This window comes from Elephas maximus, chromosome 2 (genome assembly GCF_024166365.1).
Source record: "Elephas maximus indicus isolate mEleMax1 chromosome 2, mEleMax1 primary haplotype, whole genome shotgun sequence".
Classification (NCBI taxonomy): Eukaryota; Metazoa; Chordata; class Mammalia; order Proboscidea; family Elephantidae; genus Elephas; species Elephas maximus.
This window is the reverse complement of record NC_064820.1, coordinates 60,836,178-60,857,399: the sequence shown is the minus strand read 5'-3', so window position 1 is coordinate 60,857,399 and position 21,222 is coordinate 60,836,178. Positions and strand designations below refer to the sequence as shown.

At 39.2% G+C, this 21,222-nt stretch overlaps 1 protein-coding gene across 2 annotated transcripts in view; it reads left to right on the top strand.

The window, feature by feature from the left end:
* Positions 1 to 21,222, top strand: part of MIER3 (MIER family member 3) — a 39,813-nt gene that overhangs the window by 7,168 nt on the left and 11,423 nt on the right. For both annotated transcript variants that reach the window (XM_049863945.1, XM_049863937.1), the window contains exons 4-8: positions 12,186 to 12,320; positions 13,496 to 13,616; positions 14,929 to 15,014; positions 15,206 to 15,278; positions 17,749 to 17,900. In XM_049863945.1, the coding sequence (XP_049719902.1) occupies positions 12,186 to 12,320; positions 13,496 to 13,616; positions 14,929 to 15,014; positions 15,206 to 15,278; positions 17,749 to 17,900 (567 nt within the window). The remainder of the gene's footprint in view (positions 1 to 12,185; positions 12,321 to 13,495; positions 13,617 to 14,928; positions 15,015 to 15,205; positions 15,279 to 17,748; positions 17,901 to 21,222) is intronic.

Here is a 21,222-nt window from a genome sequence, read left to right as displayed (position 1 = left end):
CACTGTGTTTCTAGATTCGGAAGAATTACGTATTTCAGAAAAAAATTACATATTTCACCTTCTCTGTCTTGAATAGTTTTGCTTCTTGGCATTTTATCACACTCTTGGAAATTGGTACGAGAGAACACAGATGACTTTTAAACAAATTCAAGAGAAATCCAGAAACTACGTCTTCCTTAGAAGGCTAATCCTTGTTTCTTTGAGCAGGGGACAAGAGGAGCTATTCCTAGGAGTACCTGACTGCCCAATTCATGTGGGCTGTTCTGATCTGTACCAAAACCCTATTGCTGTTGAGTCAATTCCGACTCATAGTGACCCTGTAGGACAGAGTAGAACTGCCCCAGAGGGTTTCCAAGGCAGTAATCTTTATGGAAACAGACTGCCACATCGTTCTCCTGCAGAGCAACTGGTGGGTTCAAATTGCTGACCTTTTGGTTAGCCAAACCAAAAACCAAGCCTGTTGCTGTTGAGTCAATTCTGACTCATAGAACTGCCCCATAGAGCTTCCAAGGAGCACCTGGTAGATTTGAACTGCTGACCTTTAGGTTGTTAGCCAAGCGCTTAACTACTGTGCCACCAGGGCTCTGCTCTGATCTATAGTAAACTATAACAGTGTAGATGTAGTCTCTGTTCTTAATTGATGAATAGTGAAACATGAAACAAATATAGGAAGGATCATTTCATTTTTAGAAGAAATTTTAAATTATGTTTTGGTTTCTGTATCATTTAAAATAATGCATTTTTAAAATCTTTTATTGAAACAGTGATTGAAATATTGCTACATGTTAACACCACCACTCGTCTGTCAGTGGGTGGTACTGTGGTGTCCTGCATGTTGCTGTGATGCTGGAAGCTATGCCAAAGGTGTTTCAGGTGCCAGCAGGTTCACCCATGGTGGATAAGTTTCAGTGGAGCTTCCAAAATAAGACAGAGTGGGAAGAAGGGCCAGGCGATCTACTTTTTTTTTTTTTTTTCCTCTTTCTTTTTTAAGTAATCTTTTGCATCTTAAGTAAAAGTTGACACAGTAAATTTGATTCCCCTTTAACATTTTTATACATTGTTTTGTGCCGTTGGTTACAATTTTTATAATGTGGCAGCATTTTCATTATATCCATTCTGTTTGTTCTGTTTCCATTGATCTAGCTTCCCTTCCCCTCCTTGCCTTCTCATCTTTGCTTTTGGGTAAATACTGACTGTGTAGTCTCATATAGTTTGTTGCTTAAGGGAGCACAGTACTCATTGGTGATATTGTTTATCAGCCAATCTATTATTTGGCTGAAAGGTGACCTGCAGAAATAAGCTTCAATTCCAAGTTCAAAGATTATCTAGGGTGATAGTCTCAGGGGTTCCTCGAGTCCCTATTGGTTTAGTAGTTCTGGCCTTTTTTAGGAATTTGAGTTTTGTTCTGCATTTTTCTCCCATTCTAATCAGGCCCTTCTGTTGTGTCCTTGGTCAGAATAGTAGGTAGTGGTAGCCAGGGACCATCTAGTTCTTCTGGTCTCAGGTTAGAAGAGGATGTGATGCCTGTGGGCTGTTAGTCCCATGGCTGGTGATCTACTTCTGAAAAAATTGGCCAGTGAAAACCTTATGAGTAACAGCGGAACATATCTGGTATAGTGTCAGAAGATGGCTTCTCAGGTTGGAAGACACTCAAAATATAACTGGGGAAGAGTTGTCTTCTTAAAGTAGAGTCAGCATTAATGATGTGGATGGAGTAATGCTTTTGGGGCCTTCATTTGCTGATTTGGTACAACTCAAAATGAGAACAGACAGCTACAAACATCCATCATTAACTGAAACGTGGAATGCATGAAGTATAAATCTAGGAAAACTGGAAGTTGTCAGAAATGAAACGGAATACAACTACTGGTCTCTGCTTGTATGGAGCATAAAAGAATAAAGGAAATCAAAGACTCAAAGAAGAAACTAGTCCATGGGACTAAGAGCCCACAAGAACCACAACCTCTTCAAACCTGAAACCAGAAGAACTAGATAGTGCCTGGCTACAACTGATAACTGATGGTTCTGACCAGGGACACAGTAGAAGGGCCTGGACAGAATGGGAGAAAAATGTAGAACAAAATTCAAATTCCTAAAAAGGCCAGATCTACTGGACTGATAGAGACTAGAGGAACCCCTGAGACTGTCGCCCTAAGCTACCCTTGGAACTTGGAATTGAAGCTATTTCTACATGTCACCTTTCAGCCAAGTACTAGATTGGTTTATAAAATAAATGTTATCACCTATGAGTAATATGGTCCCTTAAACAATTAACTATATGGGACCAAATGGTCAGCAGTTACCCAAAAGCAAACATGACAAGGCAAGGAGGAGAAGAGAAGCTAGATCAATGGAAACAGAAGAAACAATGGAAATCATGAGAATGCTGACACATTGTAAAAATTGTAACCATTGGCTCTGAACGATTTGTATAAAAACCGTTAAAGGGGAACCTAATTTGCTGTGTAAATTTACACTTAAAACACAATAATACTCATTGCCATCGAGTCGATCCTGACTTATAGCGACCCTATAGGACAGAGTAGAATGGCCCATAGGGTTTTCTAGAAGTGGCTGGTGGATTCAAACTGCCGACCTTTTGGCTACCAGCTGAGCTCTTAACCACTGCACCACCAGGACTCCAAAACACAATAAAATACTACTTAAAAAAAAAAAAAAAATCAGGGGAAAAAAAAAAGCAAAATGGAAAGTTTGAAGATCAGTGTCCTAGGCATTAAGGAGCTGAAATGAACTCATATGGCCATTTTGAATCAGACTGTCATATAGTCTTCTATGCCAGGAATGACAAATTGAAGAGGAACTGCATCACATATGCCATCAAAAAGAACATTTCAAGATCTGTCCTGAAGTACAACGCTGTCAGTGATTAGATAATATCCGTATGTCTACAAGGAAGGCCAGCTAATATGACTATTATTCAAATTTATGGACAAACCACTAATACCAGAGATGAAGAAATTGAAGATTTTTACCCCCTGCTACAGTTTGAAATTGATCAAACATGCAGTCAGAATGTATTGACAATTACTGGTGATTGCAGTGTGAAATTTGGAAACAAAAAAGAAGGATCAATAGTTGGAAAACATGGCCTGGGTGATAGAAACGATGCCAGAAATTGCATGGTACAAGTTTGTAAGACCAACAACTTATTCATTGGAAATAATAATTTTCAACAACTTAAATGGCAACTGTACCTATGGACCTCCCTGGATGGAATACACAGGAGTCAGATCAACTACATCTGTGAAAGAAACGGTAGAAAAACTCAGTATCATCAGTCTGAACAAAGCCAGGGGCTAACTGCGGAACAGACCATCAATTGCTCATATGCAAGTTCAAGTTGAAGCTGAAGAAAATTAAAACAAGTCCACGAGAGCCAAAGTATGACTTGAGTATATCCCACCTGAATTTAGAGACCATCTCAAGAATAGGTTTGATTTACTGAACACTAATGACTGAAGGCCAGAGGAGTTGTGGGATGATATCACGGACATCATACATGAAGAAAGTAGAAGGCCATTAAAAAGACTGGAAAGAAAGAAAAGTCCAAAATGTGCATCATAAGAGATAAGACTTGGAAACTTGCTCTTGAATGCAGAGTAGCTAAAGCAAATGGGAGAAACAATGAAGTAAAAGAAGCGAACAGAAGATTTCAAAGGACAGCTGGAGGAGACAAAGTATAATAATGAAATATGCAAAGACCTGGAGTTAGAAAACCAAAAGGGAAGAACATACTCAACATTTCTCAAGCTGAAAGAACTGAAGAAAAAATTCAAGCCTTGAGTTGGCATATCGAAGGATTTTTTTTTTTTGTTTGCAAAATCTTGATTCGACACAGGAAGCATAAGGAGAAGGTAGAAAGAATACACAGAATCGCTGTACCAAAAAGAATTGGTTGACATTCAACTATTTGAGGAGGTATGTATGATCAAGAACTGATGGTATCAAAGGAAGAAGTCCAAGCTGCACTGAAGGCAGTGGTGAAAAACAAGGCTCCTAGAATTGATGGAATACAAATTCAGATGTTTCAATAAATGGATGCAACATTGGAAGCACTCACTCATCTATGCCAAGAAATTTGGAAGACAGCTACCTGGCCAACCGACTGGAAGAGATCCATATTTCTGCCCATTCCAAAGAAAAGTAATTCGAGAGAATATGGAAATTATCAAACAGTATCGTTAATATCATACGCAAGTAAAATCTTGCTGTAAATACAGGCAGTGCTTGGACTTACGAATGAGTTCCATTCCTAAATCTGTCTTTTAAGTCAAATTTGTACCTAAGTTGGAACAGTTAGGTATGGTTCATATCTGATGTCAGTCAAATGTTTATATATATATATATAAACTTTCTATGCATAAAAAACAAGAAACACTTCTTGATACATTAAAACGTCCTTAACATAATAATACACTAATAATAATAACATTTTAATGTATGTCGCAAAGTAGCACCCAGTTGTTGTTATAACCCATCATATGTACCTTGAATTCTTAATATGATGGGCTTTACTGGGGTTGGCTCGTAACTATCAGTTGTACGTAAGTCAGTGACTGTTACCCAGGGACTGCCTGTAATCAGAAGAACAGTTGCAGCAGTACGTCCATTGACAGGGGGCTGCCAGAAATTGAAGCTGAATTCAGAAGAGGACATGGAACAAGGGATGTCATTTCTGATGTCAAACCGATCTTGGCTGAAAGCAGAAAATACCAGAAAGATGTTTACCTGTGTTTTATCAGCTGTGCAAAAGCATCAACTCTGTGGATCATAACAAATTATGGATTACACTGCAAAGAATGGGAGTTTCAGAACACTTAATTGTGGTCATGTGGAACCTGTAAGTAGATCAAGGGGCAGTTATTTGAACAGAACAAGAGGATACTCTGTAGTTCAAAATCAGGAAAGGTATGTGTCAGCATTGTATCCTTTCACTATACTTATTCAATCTGTATGTTGAGCAAATAACCCAAGAAGCTAGACTATATGAAGAGCAGATAACCTGAGAAGCTAGACTATATGAAGATGAACGAGGCATCAGGTTTGAAGGAAGGCTCATGAACAACCTGCAGTATGCAGATGGCACAAGCTTGCTTGCCGAAAGTGAAGAGCACGTGAAGCACTTACTAATGAAGATCAAAGACTACAGCTGTGGGTATGGATTACACCTCAACATAAAGAAAACAAAAATGCTGACAAGTGGACCACTAATCAACATCATCATTAATGGAGGAAAGATTGAAATTATCAAAGATTTCATTTTATGAAATTTTTAACACCCGTGGAAGCAGCAGTCAAGGACTCCAAGGATGTGTTGCATTGGGCAAATCTGCTGCAGAAGGCCTCTTTGAAGTGTTAAAAAGCAAAAATGTCACCTTGAGGACTTAGGTGCACCTGATCCAAGTCATGGTATTTTCATTTGCCTCATATGCATGTGCCAGCTGGACAGTGAATAAGGAAGACTGAAGAATTGATGCCTTTGAATTATGGTGTTGGTGAAGAATACTGAATATACATGGACTGCCAGAAGAATGAACAAGTCTGTCATGAGGGACCGGCCCCTGGAGGGGGATATCATGCTTGGTAAAGTAGGGGGTCAGTGAAAAAGAGGAAGACCCTCAATGAGATGGATTGACATAGTGGCTGCAACAGTGGGCTCAAACATAACAATGATTATGAGGATGGCGCGGGACCGGGCACTGTTTAATTCTATTGTACATACAATTGCTGTGAGTCGAAACTGATTTGATGGCACCTAACAACAACATGTTAACAGTCAGAGGTTGATGTTCATATTAAAAAATTATAAATAAGTTTTTATATAAACTCAATTGTAGACTAAATATGGTCTATATTTTGGCACTTCGTTCTGGGTATGTTATGGAAAATAAGTGGGTTTCAAAATCAGTTTTCTTATACTAGCTTTTATAAAAAGATACTTTGGTGTAGAGAGTATAGATTATGTGAATAGCCTTTAGTTATTGAACATACCAAAATTAGATTCATGTCATCTCCTTATATATTTCAATTTATGTTACTGTGTCCTGAGATGCTTTAAAAGAATCCTAGATTTAGAGCTTAAAAACTTAAAAAAAATGTTTTTGTACAGTGCCAATGTTTTTTAACATACAGACCCCCCGCCTTGTTCATTCTGGGAAAATTCCAATAATTTAGAAAAACAAATGAGAAAGTAAAAATTACGTTTTGTACCACTTAGATTTTGGGATAGGTCCTCTTTTTTTATTTTTTCACATTTAATGAAAGGAAGGTTATGTGTATGTTGTTTTGCCACTTTCAGTTTTGGGTATCAGACAGGGGTTATATTAGTCACTAAAGTTGATCGACACATAGATGATTTCATTTGATCCCTCCAGCAACCCCTTCAGGTGCGTCAGAGGTGTTAGCATTATTGCCTTGGCTCAGGAGCCATGTTGATCATTAGAGGTACTTTGGTTTAGAAATCACACCGAATGGGGGTCCTACTCTGGAATTTGTACCCTGAATAGCACACAGTTAAGCGCTCCACTATTAGACAAAAGGTTGATGGTTCAAACCCACCCAGAGTTGCCTTGGAAGACAGGCCTGGCAATCTGCTTCTGAAAGGTCACAGCCTTGAAAATCCCGTGGAGCAGTTGTACTCTGCACACGTGAGGTTGCTGTGAGTCAGAATTGACTCAACGGCAACTAATGTAACAGTGGGGTGCATGCTGGTTTTTAATATGTATGGATTTGCATCGTAGAATCAAGGAAATAATAATATTTTTCTATGTAAAGATTAGGAAATAGAAGTGAGAGGGGTTAGATGATTTGTCCAAGGTTATGGCTGGCAATTAGTGAGTCCTCTGCCTCCAAATCTTGTTCTCTTCCTGATAACTCTTTCGCTCTTAAAACAATCCATTTATAAATGTGACCAGACTCAAATGCGTCTCTTAAAACTTAAATGGGTTCAATGAAATACCCAAGAAATAGAAAAAGAAAACTCTGATACCCGAGGTGAGATGCTGGATCAAACTTCTAAGCTGATCTAGCTACCACAGATTCTTTGATTCTTTAATCTTTGAGATTTACCACTTCTGTTTTGAAGAATTATTTTTATGTTTGAAAGGACTAAGTGTTTTATTACTAGGCTCTAACGGAAATTTCATTTGTGAAGTGCATCAGAGGCTGGGTTCAGGTTTTCCACTTGTGTTTAAGAGGTTTTGGTGCAGACAATTCTTTTTTAGCACCAGCCTTTTCTAGGGGACTATATAGTGTCATCCTTCAAACTGCTGAATAAGGTTTCCACCAAGATAGTCACCTTCCGCCTCAGCAGATGGTCATTGGACTTGTGTCTTTATGGAGAAAGTAGAGGTTTACACGAGTGACTACGTGGAACCTCTTGCCCTGCACCCCCTTCGCACCCAAACTTTCATACTCATTTTCCTTCTCTCCCTACTGTCCTAGAAGTATCTTCCACATCCCAGTCTAATCCCTCCTGCCTTCAGTTTATCCTTCTTTTTTTTTAATTTCATGTGTTTCCTATGTTTGGAAGACCTTATCTTTTGACCCTGTGTTGCCCTTACGTGTTCTCCTTTCATAATCAAGCTTCAGAGATGTGTATGTACTTTCTTCTGTGTCATTCAGTCCTAGACTGTGCTTCTTCCACCAGCAGTAAAAGGTCACCCATAATTCCCAATTGTCAGATACCAAGTCTGTCTGTTTTTACTTGATCTCTCTGTGGTATTTGACCCAGGTGACCATCCCTGGTTTCTCAGCTGTCCTTGATTTACATAATCCTGCCATCTCCTAGTTCTTCTTCTATTTGTGTTGTCTTCTATCTTATTTAAGGACTTTTCTTTCTTTGTTCACATTTTAATTGATGGCATTCTTCAGGGTTCTAGCTTTTGTCTTCTCTTTCTCTTTGCTCTTCTCGGTAATCTCATTCAAGCCCATTACAGATACGTGTAGCTTAAAGTCATCAATAGTCCCATAAGATTTTTTTTTAAGGGAAAGCAGCTCCTTCTGTTTATTATTTTCCTGTAATGATTTTAAAGACCCCTAACCCAAACTCTTGCAGCACTGGTCCACAGGTGGGATACAGGCAGGCGAGGCAGAGGACGTGGACCTGGGCAAGCGGCTGGGACAAAACAGCAAGCGGGGCCAGGCTGCTCCCTCCCTGTTCTCTTTCCCTTGGTTAGCTCCAGCCTCTGCCCTCTCAGCCTCATTGCTGCCCCCGTGTGTTCCTCAGGCCTCTGGCCTTCACTGGCAGCTCTAGCAGCAGCCACAACAGTGCAAGAGCAGTGCCACTAGATGAGAACCCATGAGAGAGAATGGCTGGAAGCAGGCTCCCATAAGGTTTTAATATGGTGTTTGCACAATGTCCAAATCACATAACGACCTGTTTCACAGATGTTTCACAGTATGGTGGACGTTAAGCGTCACACACCTGTACTTCATCTTTCACCTTAAACTCAATCTACCATCTCACCTTACCCCCTCTTGTGTTTCTGTCTCATAATGGTGCTATAGCTGCTATCTCTCAGGCCATAATCTGGCAATCTGTTTAGACTCCTATGTCTCTTTCATTTGCTTCTTGATATCAAGGAAGCAATAAACAGATTCTTTTCCTTAAAATTTATCCCAAATAATTGCCTTCTTTAATTCAAGCTGTCATTCTTCTACTTTCTCTAGAATATTTCCAAAACTGCAAATCATGTTTAAAATTTTTCAGATATACCCTATTGCCTATAAAACCAAAAAAGAAAGAAAGAAAGAAAGAAAAAAAACAAAAAACTGTTGCCTTTGAGTCAATTCCAACCTATAGTAACCCATAGGGTTTCCAAGGAGCTGCTGGTGGATTCAAACTGCCAACCTTTTGGTTAACAGCCAGACTCTTAACCACTGTGCCACCAGGGCTCCCTATTGCATATAGGTAATATATCTGAAAGTTCTTCTAATAAAGTGTAGATCTCGTTTTTTCTCTCTACCCTGTCCCTGGGTGAGCTCATCAACTTCGGTAGCTTTAAATATCATCTAGATGCTAATGAATGCCAGATTTATATCTTTAGCTCAGCCTGATCCTCTGAGCTCCAGGCTCCTGGCCAACCTGACTTTTCAACTTGGATGTTTGCTAGTCCTCAAACTTAACTTGTATCTTCTGCAGAACTCTTCATTTTTTCCTTCAAAAACCTTTTCTTCATTTAGTCTTTTCTGTCTCAGTAAAAGTTAACGCTAGACAGTTGCTCAAATAGAGACCTAGGGAATATTCCTTCCCCCTCTCCCTTTTACCCCCACATTCAATAACCCATTTTGATTCCACCCCATAATACATAGCATCTATTCACTTCTCTCCATGTCTGTACCACTGATCTCAGCAGGAGGCCTCTAAGAGGTCTCCATGTTTCTCTTTTATCTCTCCATCCTGCCCTCCCCAACTTTTCTCCATGCAGCTGCCCAGTATTTAAGAAGAAGAAATAAGTCAAGTCACTTCCTTTTCGTAATTCTCCAGTGACTTCCCATTGCCCTGCAAATAAAGTCTGAGTTCTTTTCCTGGCCATAAGGGCCTTCATGATCTGTCCCCATCTCTCTTGGGCCACTGCACTGTACTCCCGTGCTCTGGCCACATGGCTTAGTGGGAAACCATCCTCAGGCCTTGAGTGTTTTGTTTCTTCTCTTGGAATGCTCTCACAAGATTGGGTGAGTCTCAAACTTTATGCCTCAGCTGAAGGTCACTTACTGTCTTTCCCTGTAACCCTACTAAAAGTAGGCCCCCTGTTGCCCTTGCATGTATCGTAATTGGCAGTTCTTCATTTGTTTATTGTCAGTCATCCCCACCAGACTGTAAGCTGTGGTAGGGCAAGGCCTGTGTTTCATACCAACACCTGGCACAGCTGCCTGCTGCTTAATAGTCAGTCAGTGCTCCTGAGTTACTGAACAGAATTTCCAGGTAATACAACCCTCATCTGTCGTTTACTGCTTCATCTCTCAAGACTTAGCTTCATCTTCACCCTTTCTGTGTGGTACTTCCCCATGCCCTACCATTATTTCTGGGGTGTAGGTTTTCTCTGTACCCACCAGTTCATAGCACCAATTTCAGAATTATTGCGTTGTATTCTAATTAAGTTAACTGTTTCTTCCACTAAGACTGAACTCCTTGAAAGCAGGGATTTTTCTCTAAATATCGTAGGAGAATTCAGAGCCTGAGCTATCCACAGCTGATAGCCCTCAGCACAGTTCCTAGAACATGTAATGCTGGATTGGTGGCAGGGTAAACCATCAGTGCTTAATGAGTGAGAATTGCCATCTCCTCAGTCCACGGAGGGAGTCAAAAACTGAGGTTTTGGAGAAATACTGACAGGTGGTTGACAAAGGCTGCAACCCAATCTCCTCTTACGACTTACAAGAGCCAAGGCGAGTGGAGCGCATGGACTTCTCATGGAGCAGAAATAGGGCTGCAGAGAGACTCAGTTTGGGCTGGTCACCATTAATGGATTCTCTGGTTTGGGAGAAGAATAGTTCACGAGGCTGCCCGATGGTGTGGAGAACTTCTGTCTTTCCTGACCGTCCAACTTAATTTGTGCTGACTCTGTGCTCCTAAAGTAGCTTTTTATTGACTTTGATCCCAAACTTGAAAGGATTTCATGAGTGGAATGATAAGATCATAGAAAGGTGTTAATGTCTCCTAGTGCAAATTTACAGATTAGTGTTCACTATAAGGTCGCTGTGAGTCAGAATCGACTCGACGGCACTGGGTTCTGTATGCCTCAGTCTACATTCACTTAGCGTGAATATGATTCCGTCAGACCCATTGAAAAATTTAAGTCCCATAACCTGCATAGCTAAAGGCCAGATTCTTGGGGACCCCCAGAGTTTGTGTCCCCCGCAGACCCTTGTGGGCACCCAGCTGGCTCTCTGAGAGTCATCGCTAGCTCCTCTGCTCACTGTATAATCACCTGTGAGTAGGCTTTACAGATTCTGCCTTAGCGTTTTCACGCTGATTGCTTTATAACTTAGTTTGTCTTAAAGGGAAAATTAAACCAATAAAAAAGCTTGAAAAATGAATCTCTTAATAGATGGACACAAACATATTAAAAATATTTAACCAGTTAACTGATCCTTGGGTATATTGTTGTGAAGTTATTTATTTCAGTGAAAATTATAAATAATTCTGTACTCTATAGTAGTTAAATTAAAATATTTAAAAAGGAAATTTGTTCATTCCTGCTTTCTTTTTATAAGTAAGATAGATTAGTTACAAAAAAAAAAAAAAAAAAAGCGATGCCTGGGATTCACTATGTGACATGGCATAAGTATTCATAACACCAAAAAAAAAAAAAACAAACACCATTGCCGTAGAGTCGATTCCAACTCATAGCAACCCTATAGGACAGAGTAGAACTGCCCCATAGAATTTCCAAGGAGCGCCTGGTGGATTCAAACTGCTGACCTTTTTTGTTAGCAGCTGCATCCATCACTTAACCACTGCACCACCAGGGCTCCATTCGTGACACAGGTACCATTAAAGCCAGAGTACTGGAGGGCCTGGGATCTGAACCCAGAACTAAGCCTCAGTTTTCTCACCTGTAAGCTGATGGTCCTAATACAAACGTTATCAGATGATAATGGGGGGGCGGGGAGGGAGGGAGGGAAGCTGGCATAAAATATCGTAGATATAGTAGTTTGAACACAAAAGGGGTAACTGTGTTTTGATTATTACTATACAGATATCGCTGGTATAGTAAATAATTCAGCAAAGGTTTCCATTGGAAATCTAATTAATTTGAAGAAGAAACCAGGTGGTCAACTGTTAACTACAAAGGAAACAAGCTGGAAATTATATGAAGTGGTTGATTTGGTTAGTTGAATATGTTTTCATGGCAAATCTTTATACTAATATGAATGTTTTTTAAAAAAAATATTTGCACAAAAGCAAGTATTTGGGGAATTTTTTTAAAAAGCGGAATGACGCTAGAAAATAAAAACTGAAGTTAATTGTTAAGCTTTGGTTAACATGTTAATTGTAGCTTTAGGCCTTTGGTCCTGTTCTTTGGCAGTAGTCCAGAAAGAACAACTACAACTTGGCCTCGGTTGATACTGCTGTTGTGGTAATGTGCTTTATGAACACGAAGGGCTGTGCAGCACTGTGCCACCTTGCTGAGTTGATGTTTGTGTCCTGGCATAAACAGGAAGGAAACATGCCTCTAGAAGATTTACTGGCGTTCTATGGCTATGAAACTTCGATCCCAGCAGCTGCCAATTCCAGTGCAAATAGCTCCCCAAGCGAACTTGCAGATGAACTACCAGATATGACACTAGACAAAGTAAGTGCAAGCATTTGAACGCAAAATTCAGAATCTGTTACCTTTGGCTGTTTTTTATTACAATCCCTTTAACTTAAAGCATTTTTCTGAAATGTGAACTTATTGACCCATTGCCCTTATCATTTTGGTGACTGATTTAAATGTTTGGCTTTGACTATACTACTTTAAATGTAGTAGTAGTGTCATGAGACTTTGAATGCCTAAGTATTCTCTGGTAATTTTTTCATCTTTCCTGTGCGGATGCATTGCATCTAAACTTAAATTTTGCACTAGCTTCTTTTGACTAATAAGCCCCCCAGAAGCCTTCAAACCAAGCTGGCTCAGGCGTGGAGTAGTTGGAGAAAAGTTTTGTTTTCTTGAGCTCTGGGAGTGACGGCAGCCATAGCAGCCAAAGCCACAGTGGTACCTCACTAGCACCGCCTGGTTGTGGGGAGACCTCGGCCCTGCTAAGGAGGATTCACACAGCCACAGTCTCCACTAACAGATCGCTGGGCCAGGTGGAGCGCTCCCTCCCTGGAAAGCTTTCCCTGCCTTTCAGATCTCACGCAGGGAGAGGAATCCACTTCTTTGTTCTTCTCCCTGTGAGTTATGTCAAATTTGACAGATATGATATTAATGTACCACAGACATTAGTGATCCTATCCTTACAGCAAATATTCATTCAGTGCTTACTATGTAACAGGCACAAGGATGACTAAATACTTCCGTAGAAGTTAATTCAAACCTCTTTCTTTCTTTTAAAATTATGTCACTCGCGAGAGCTTTCATTAGTTGGACTTTTAAAATGGTTGGAAGAGTGGAGTGTGGAGGCATTTTTTCACTTTTGTTTTATTTATTTTGGCAGAAAGTGGGTATAATTATTAATCACTTAGAAGTCAGATTCTTTTCTTTTGTGGTAAAGTCACTAAAAATTAGTTTGCGACTTTGAGTCTGCTCTGCATACCCACAGGTTAGGCAAATTGTTCTGTTACAAACATCAATGTATGGTAGTATAGTTATTGAATGTTATATATAATTAAATTGAAAAGTTATTAAATACTCCTGAAATAAATTATAGGAGAATTTCAGATTTACTTTTCTCAAAACCAAGAGGCCTTCAACTATGAGAAGACACTTTTCTTAATTGATTAGATGCAATCATTTCTAACTCTAGCACCGTCTTCCTATTCTTCCAGGAGGAAATAGCAAAAGACCTGTTATCAGGTGATGATGAAGAAACTCAGTCTTCTGCAGATGACCTGACACCATCTGTGACCTCCCATGAGACTTCAGATTTCTTCCCTAGACCTTTACGATGTAAGAAACTAAGTCATTACTGATTAGTAGTAACATCGATGCTATAGCTTGAGGACATTCTATTCAGTTCAGTAGTTTATGTCAAAATAGCCTAAGTGTTTTCCTTAAGTGAAATAAGATACTGTTATAATATGAACAAGATTATAACTTTTTTATTGGGATATAAGTGAACTAATATGCTATTTAAAAATTAACACATTTGCTTAGTTTTACAAAGCTCTTAATTTTCTTTCCCAAGACTCGTCTGTTACTATGGTAACCAATCTTAGTTCAACCATAAAATTTTATAGAAACTTTTTTGGGTTTCTGTTACAAGGCTGTTGCTTTCCTGGTTTTGAAATCTACCACTGCTCAAGAAGTTTTTGTTTTTCTAAGTGGTCCATTTGCCTCCTTTTTTTTTTTCTTTTAGTTCTTTGTGTTACCTTTTGAAGGATATCAGTAATATTTTTAAAAATATTGGCTGTATAATGGGGCACAGTAAAGGCTCTGGACGGGGAAGCTCCATTGGCTTCTTAGTTGGTGAAGGAAGATGAATGTGGATGGGTAGGACATCCTTTTCTGAAACATGAACGCTCCACGTTGGAATCTCTACCAGACCTTGCCTTAAGCATTTCTTCATTTATATCCTTTTTCCTATAGTAAAACCATAATCACAAGCGTGCCTCCCCCAAAAAAATCTTTGAACTGAAATAGTATTTCCTGATGTGCAATGTAAGACTAGGTCTCATTTATTTCTATTAGGTATCTTTATAGTGCGGGAAGAACTATTCAGTTAACAAATTCAAATACATACGCGCACATGAAAACGTAATTTTGATAGACTTTAGGTGGTGCACTTTGTGTGTATCATCCTGGGTTAGTGTAATTAGAACCTCAGTCTTTACATTCTTTTTAAGGTAACCATCCTAATTAAAAGGGTATTGTACACATTCTCAGGGCGTGGGTGGCACAGTGGTTAAGAGCTACAGCAAGCTATGGTCAACTGTGGTTACTAACCGAAAAGTCAGCAGTTCAGCTCCACCAGCTGCTCCTTGGAAACCCTGCGGGGCAGTTCTACTCTATCCTATAGGGTTGCTATGAATCGGAATCGACTTGGTGGCAACTGAGTTTTTTTTTCTTTTTCCCCTGCGTATTCTTAATGTGTTCGGCGTCTGGTTTTGACTAATGTTGAAACATGATAATAGTGTAAGAGATTTAGTATACTTACCTTGATCTCATTTATTCAGCACATTTTTGTAGAATACCGTGTGTTCCCAGGTACAAAAATAGGCAATATAAATCTTTTTTTTAATTTAATTTTCTCTCTTTTAAGCAAATACTACATGTGATGGGGATAAAGAGTCGGAGGGTGAAGATGTTGAAACAGACAGTGGTAACTCACCTGAAGATTTGAGGAAGGTAAGTAAGTCACTGCCATAACCTAGTAGACCATTTAGACTAAAGGAGCTTCTAAAAAATATTTCCGAAATACATTAATTTCATTGCTGCAAGATTGTTTCTTTTGGTTTGTAGTAAATGATCAATAAGTGAGACTTTTTTTATTATCTATTTTCCAAATAAATTTTTTTTACTTCTGAATTTTCCTGTAGGAAATAATGATCGGTTTACAGTACCAGGCAGAGATCCCCCCTTATCTTGGAGAATACGATGGTAATGAGAAAGGTAAGGAAAGCTTTGATTTCAATAATGTTCCATAGACCAAGTTACCCCATAATATGTTTATTTAAATATCTGATTGTCTACCAACCTCAGCCGTAAAAGTTAGATTTGGGGTCAGAGTTAACTTTCAAGGTCATGATATTCAGGCCTGACTTAGGAAACATGTGTTCAAATTAGCCATGTGCATCAGCGACCTACCTGGTACAGAGCTTCTTAGCCAGTATGCTCAGCACCTGTTAAACTAGTGGCGCCCCTCTTGAGATGCAACGCCTCGGTCTGCATCCTGCTTCAATAGAGGAGGGGAGAGTATCATCACCTGTGAGAATGAGAATGTTAGGGGTGTACCATGTTTTTATGCAAATAATATGTGGCGCCCCTCCCCGCCGCGAGGTATTTTCATAAGTACCGCTATGCCAATTTTTTTTTTTACATATTACTGTAAAAAAATTACGCAGTTTACAAAATACCTCATGGGGGTCAGGGCTCGGTTGGCAAACAAATGTAGAAGGCACGCGTTATTTGCATAAAAGTACGGTAACCCTCTCGGAAAAAAAACTGTTGAGGGAAAAAGAAAATAGAAAAAAACTTCCCTTGTCCCAGCCTTGAAAGTGCAGGAGGTGCAGTGTAAGGATTCTGCTGCTTTTGCCACACCATACAGCCCTGCTTAGCATATAGAGTGTAACCAGCTTTTCCTCACACTTTTGGTAGAGTTCAACTATAGTTGGTTCTGAAAGTATGGAGGGGTGTAGTGGTGGGAAATAAAATGGAGCTTCACCTTCCTAGCTGAACTCTGGAACCAAGTAGGTTTGGAATATGCCCATGGGCATTTGGTTTTCCCCTAATGAGTTGATTCCACCCTGTGAAGGCAGGAAGACAAAAGCTGCACAGCACAACAGCACCCTGAGTCCTGTCTTCCTTTCCTCCATGCCAGGTCATCTCCTATTTAAAGGAGGGGAGCCTGGTACCCTGGGGTCATTAGTCTTGGTAGTCACTAGCTACACCATTTTCCCAAACTGCTTTCACAGTGTTGGGGAACAGTTTTCCCCAGATATGTAAACAGTAGCTGATTAGCTTCAGATGTACCAGCCCCTCTATGCATCGCACAAATATCGTACACACCCTTGGAGCCAAGTACATGCTCAGTAGCTATAGGGCCTTAGGTTAAACATAATGAAGATAATATTCTCTCAGTTCAACAAATTGAGGAAGAAAGGTATAATGCCTCTGTCTTTCGGAGGAGTATACCCAAACTATTTCACGTATTTCAGTTGTTACCCAAGAGTAATAAAACTGGTTCCAGAAACTTAGAAAAAATATCAGCCTTATTGCTTCACAGACACACTTTTTTTTTTTTAACCTTCCTGCTAACAGGGAATGATAATCCTTGCCTCCTATATTGGTGAACATAAAGCACTTACTACAGTCCCTGCTACATAATAAGTGTGCAATAAATGATTTTTTGTTAGCTATACTTAGTATATTTATATTCATAAAAAAAAAATTTTTTTTTTTTTTTTTGGAAACCCTGGTGGCGTAGTGGTTAAATGCTACAGCTGCTAACCAAAGGGCTGGCAGTTCAAATCTGCCAGGCGCTCCTTGGAAACTCTATGGGGCAGTTCTGCTCTGTCCTGTAGGGTTGCTATGAGTCGGAATCGACTTGACGGCGCTGGGTTTGGTTTTGGTTGGTTATATTTAGTATTTATCATGAACTTGAAAAATGGATTGCACTGGAAACAGTGAGATAATGGCTGGGCCACCTGTATTTATTGTATAGAGTAGAGGCTTTGAGTAACGTTCGCAGTATGTGCGTTAGTAAGCTATAAATCTTGCTTTAGTGACATTTTGTTTATTAGTATATTGGCCTTTTTAAGAGATTGTAGAAAGTTTACTTCTCTGACTGCTTATCATTCGTTTCAAGACCTCCCTAGGGAGGTCTGATTAAACTGCTTCCTGAACCTTTAAATAAAAATTGATTCCTGGGAGGAAATCAATAATTTCATTGATATGTAATGAAATAATAATTTCATTATTGGCAGATATTTTGGTCTTTATGCAGTTTGGAATTTTTAATTTTTAGAGTTTTCTTACAGCCATTTAGGGAATTCAAAAGAAAATGCCGATGAGGTTATTAAAGAATTTACACAGGTTGTTTTTACCCCTTCATTAGAAGATTATATGATACCACTATTGGGTTTTCTGTTAGCCTTTACTAGGTATGGAGAGCTTTCTAATTGATCAGTAAATCCAGCCACCAAAAAAGCTACTTGCTCTAACCACTGGAGCCCTTAGCCCATAATAACGTTAATTTTTTTTTTTTTTAACTTATTAATGAAAGACTCTACTTGCTAGATAACCAAAGTGCTGGTGTCCTTAAAATCAGTTACTAGTTCCATTGTATAGCCTGTTAAGGAAGAGGAAAAAGAGTTTGTGTATATCTTTGAGTGTGCTCAGTATTTTTAATAATCTTTATCAGTGTATGAAAATGAAGACCAGTTACTCTGGCAACCTGGTGTGGTTTTGGAGAGCACAGTTAAGGAGTACCTTGTTGAGACTTCATTAAGAACTGGAAATGAGAAAATAATGGATCGGATTTCAGCAGGAACACACACAAGGGACAACGAACAGGTATACTTCAATTTCTGTTGAAACGTCAGCTGACTAGGGTATCTTCTTGATTTTATTCTATTTTGACTCAAATATTTCTTACTTATAAATTGCACATGTCTTTCTAATAGGTTTTTAAAACTTGGAAAATACTGGTTTAAAAAAAAGCAGATCATAAACTAAGAGACTTAGAAATAGCCACTCTGGATAGTTTGATGCCTTTTCTTCTCATCTTTTTTTCGGTATATACACACACATCATTTTTATTTTACTATAAATACCATTTTGTATCCTTTTGAAATGGATTCTTTTAACCTTACTTTCCTTTTTCATTAAGGATTCTGTATTAACCTCATTCTTAATGGCTGTATATATCATCCTGTAGTTGTAATATCACTTGTTCAAACATTCTCATGGCTGGACTTTTCAATTTTGTGATACTAGTATTCTTTGAATTGTTCTTGAACTCTATTCAGGAACAAAGTTAATATCTATTAAGAATATATGAATTTGATATAGGAGCATTTGCTAAGCACTTGTACACAACACTATCCTGATCACATGTGGTATATGAGGAGGTAGGATTATTGCCTGTTAGAGTTTTTAAATGTCCCTAGTTCTGCCCCTCTGACATCATTTTGCCCTGCTTATATACCGTTTTCACTCCACACTGCCGACCTAGGTGATCCTGACTGATGAATAATCAAGAGATAGTTAAAATCAAACTTGAACTCCTAAATGAAGAAGTCGTGCTAGCCTAACTTAGGAGTATTATCAGCTGTCAAAAAAGAAACTCCATTGGTTTTTTTAAATTGATATTTGATTAAGTGCATAAATTAATTTTGAAAGAATTAGCACCTTTAAAACATTAAACCTTCCACTCTAAGAACATGGTTTGACTCTCCATTCATTTGAATTTTTTTAATCCGTCAGTGTTTTTGTTTTTTTGAACATCACATGTATCTGATTAACTTAATTGTTTGATATCTTATGTATGTATATACTTAATGCTGCTGTAAGTGGGATCTCTATTTATAGTTGTACAGGCTTACCTCGGATGTATCACGGGTTCGGTTCCAGACCACTGCAATAAAGCAAATACCACAATAAAGCAAGTCACACAAATTTTTTGGTTTCCCAGTGCATATAGAAGTTATTTTTACGCTATATTGTAGTCTGTTAAGTGTACAGTAGCATTATTTCTAAAAAAAAGTACATACCTTAATAAAAAAATACTTTATTGCTCCACTGATTGTTCTGACAGGGATCACAATAGAAGTCCGAGACAGAGCTGGAGAAAAACGTAGAACAAAATTCTAACTCAAACGCCCAAAAAAAGACTAGACTTACTAGTCTGACAGATACTGGAGAAACCCTGGAGCATGGCCCCTAGACACCCTTTTAGCTTAGTACCAAAGTCACTTCTGAAGTTTACCCTTCAGCCAAAAATTAGATAGGACTATAAAACAAGCAATAACACACATAGTTCAACCTTGTATACAGAACTCAATGGGCACACCAGCCCAGCAGCAAGGACAAGACAGCAGGAGGGGACAGGAAAACTGGACAAATGGAAATGGGGAACCTAAGGTGGAGAAGGGGAGAGCATTGACATGTTGTGGGGTTGGCAGCCAATGTCACAAAACAATATGTGTTTTAATTGTTTAATGAGGAACTAATTTGCCCTGTAAACCTTCGCCTAAGGCACAATAAAAATAAATAAATAAATACTTTATTGCTAAAAAATGTTAACCATCATCTGAGCCTTTAGTGAGTCGTAATCTTTTTGCTGGTGGAGGGTTTTGCCTCAATGTTGATGGCTGCTGACTGATCAGGGTGGTGATTGCTGAAGTTTGGGGTGGCTGTGGCAGTTTCTTAAAATAAGACAACAACGAAGTTTGCCGCATCAGAATAGGACAACAGTGAAGTTTGCTGCATCATTTGACTCTTCCTTTCACGAAAGATTGCTCTGTAGCGTGTAATGCTGTTTGATAGCATTTTATACACAGTAGAATTTCTTTCAAAATTGGAGTCAATCGTCTCAAACTGTGCTGCTGCTTATTATCAACTAAGTTTATGTAATTTTATTGTGCTTTAGATGAAGGTTTACAGAACAAACGAGCTTCTCATTAAACAATTTGTACACATATTGTTCTGTAACATTGGTTACCAACCCCACGACATGTCAACACTCTCACTTCTCGACCTTGGGTTCCCTGTTACCAGCTTTCCTGTCCCCTCCTGCCTCCTAGTCCATGCCCCTGGGCTGGTGTGCCCCTTTAGTCTCATTTTGTTTTATGGGCCTGACTAATCTTTGGCTGAGGGGTGAACCTCAGGAGTGACTTCATTACTGAGCTTAAAACGGTATCTGGGGGCCATACTCCTGGGGTTTATTCAGTCTCTGTCAGGCCAGTAAGTTTGGTCTTTTTTTGTGAGTTAGAATTTTGTTCTACATTTTTCTCCAGCTCTGCCTGGGACCCTCTCTTGTCATCCCTGTCAGAGCAGTTGGTGGTGGTAGCTAGGCCCATCTAGTTGTGCAGGACTTAGTCTGGTGGAGGCTGTGGAAGCTGTGGTCCATTAGTCCTTTGGACCAATCTTTCCCTTGCATCTTTGGTTTTCTTCATTCCCCCATACTTCTGACGTGGTGAGACCAGTGGTGTATTTTAGATGGTCACTTCCAAGCTTTTAAGACCCCAGACGCTACTCACCAAAGTAGAATGTAGAATGTTTTCTTTATAAATTATCTTATACCAATTGAGCTAGATGTTCCCTGAGATTGTGGTCCCTAAAGCTGTTTATGTAATATTTTTGTTGTCATTTCAACAGTGTTCACAGCATCTTCACCAGGTGTAGATTCCATCTCAAGAAACCACTTTCTTTGCTCATACATAAGAAGCAACTCCTCATCTATTGGTTTTATCATGAGATTTCAGCAACTCAGTCCATCTTCAAACTCTACTTCTAATTCTAGTTCTCTTGCTATTTCTACCACCTCTGCAGTTACTTCCTCCACTGAAGTCTTGAACCCCTCAAAGTTATCCATGAGGGTTGGAATCAACTTCTTCTAAACTCCTGTTAATATTGATATTTTGACCTCCCATGAATCACAGATGTCTTAATGGCACCTAGAATGGTGAATTCTTTGCAGAGGTTTTCAATTTACTTTGCCCAGCTCCATCGGAGGAATCACTATCTGTGGCAGTTACAGCCTTAATGAAGTGTATTTCTTAAGTAGTAAGACTTGAGAATCAAAATAGCTCCTTGATCTATGAGCTGCAGAATGGTGGTTGTATTCGGAGACCTGAAAAGACCATTAATCTCCTTGTACATCCCCATCAGAGCT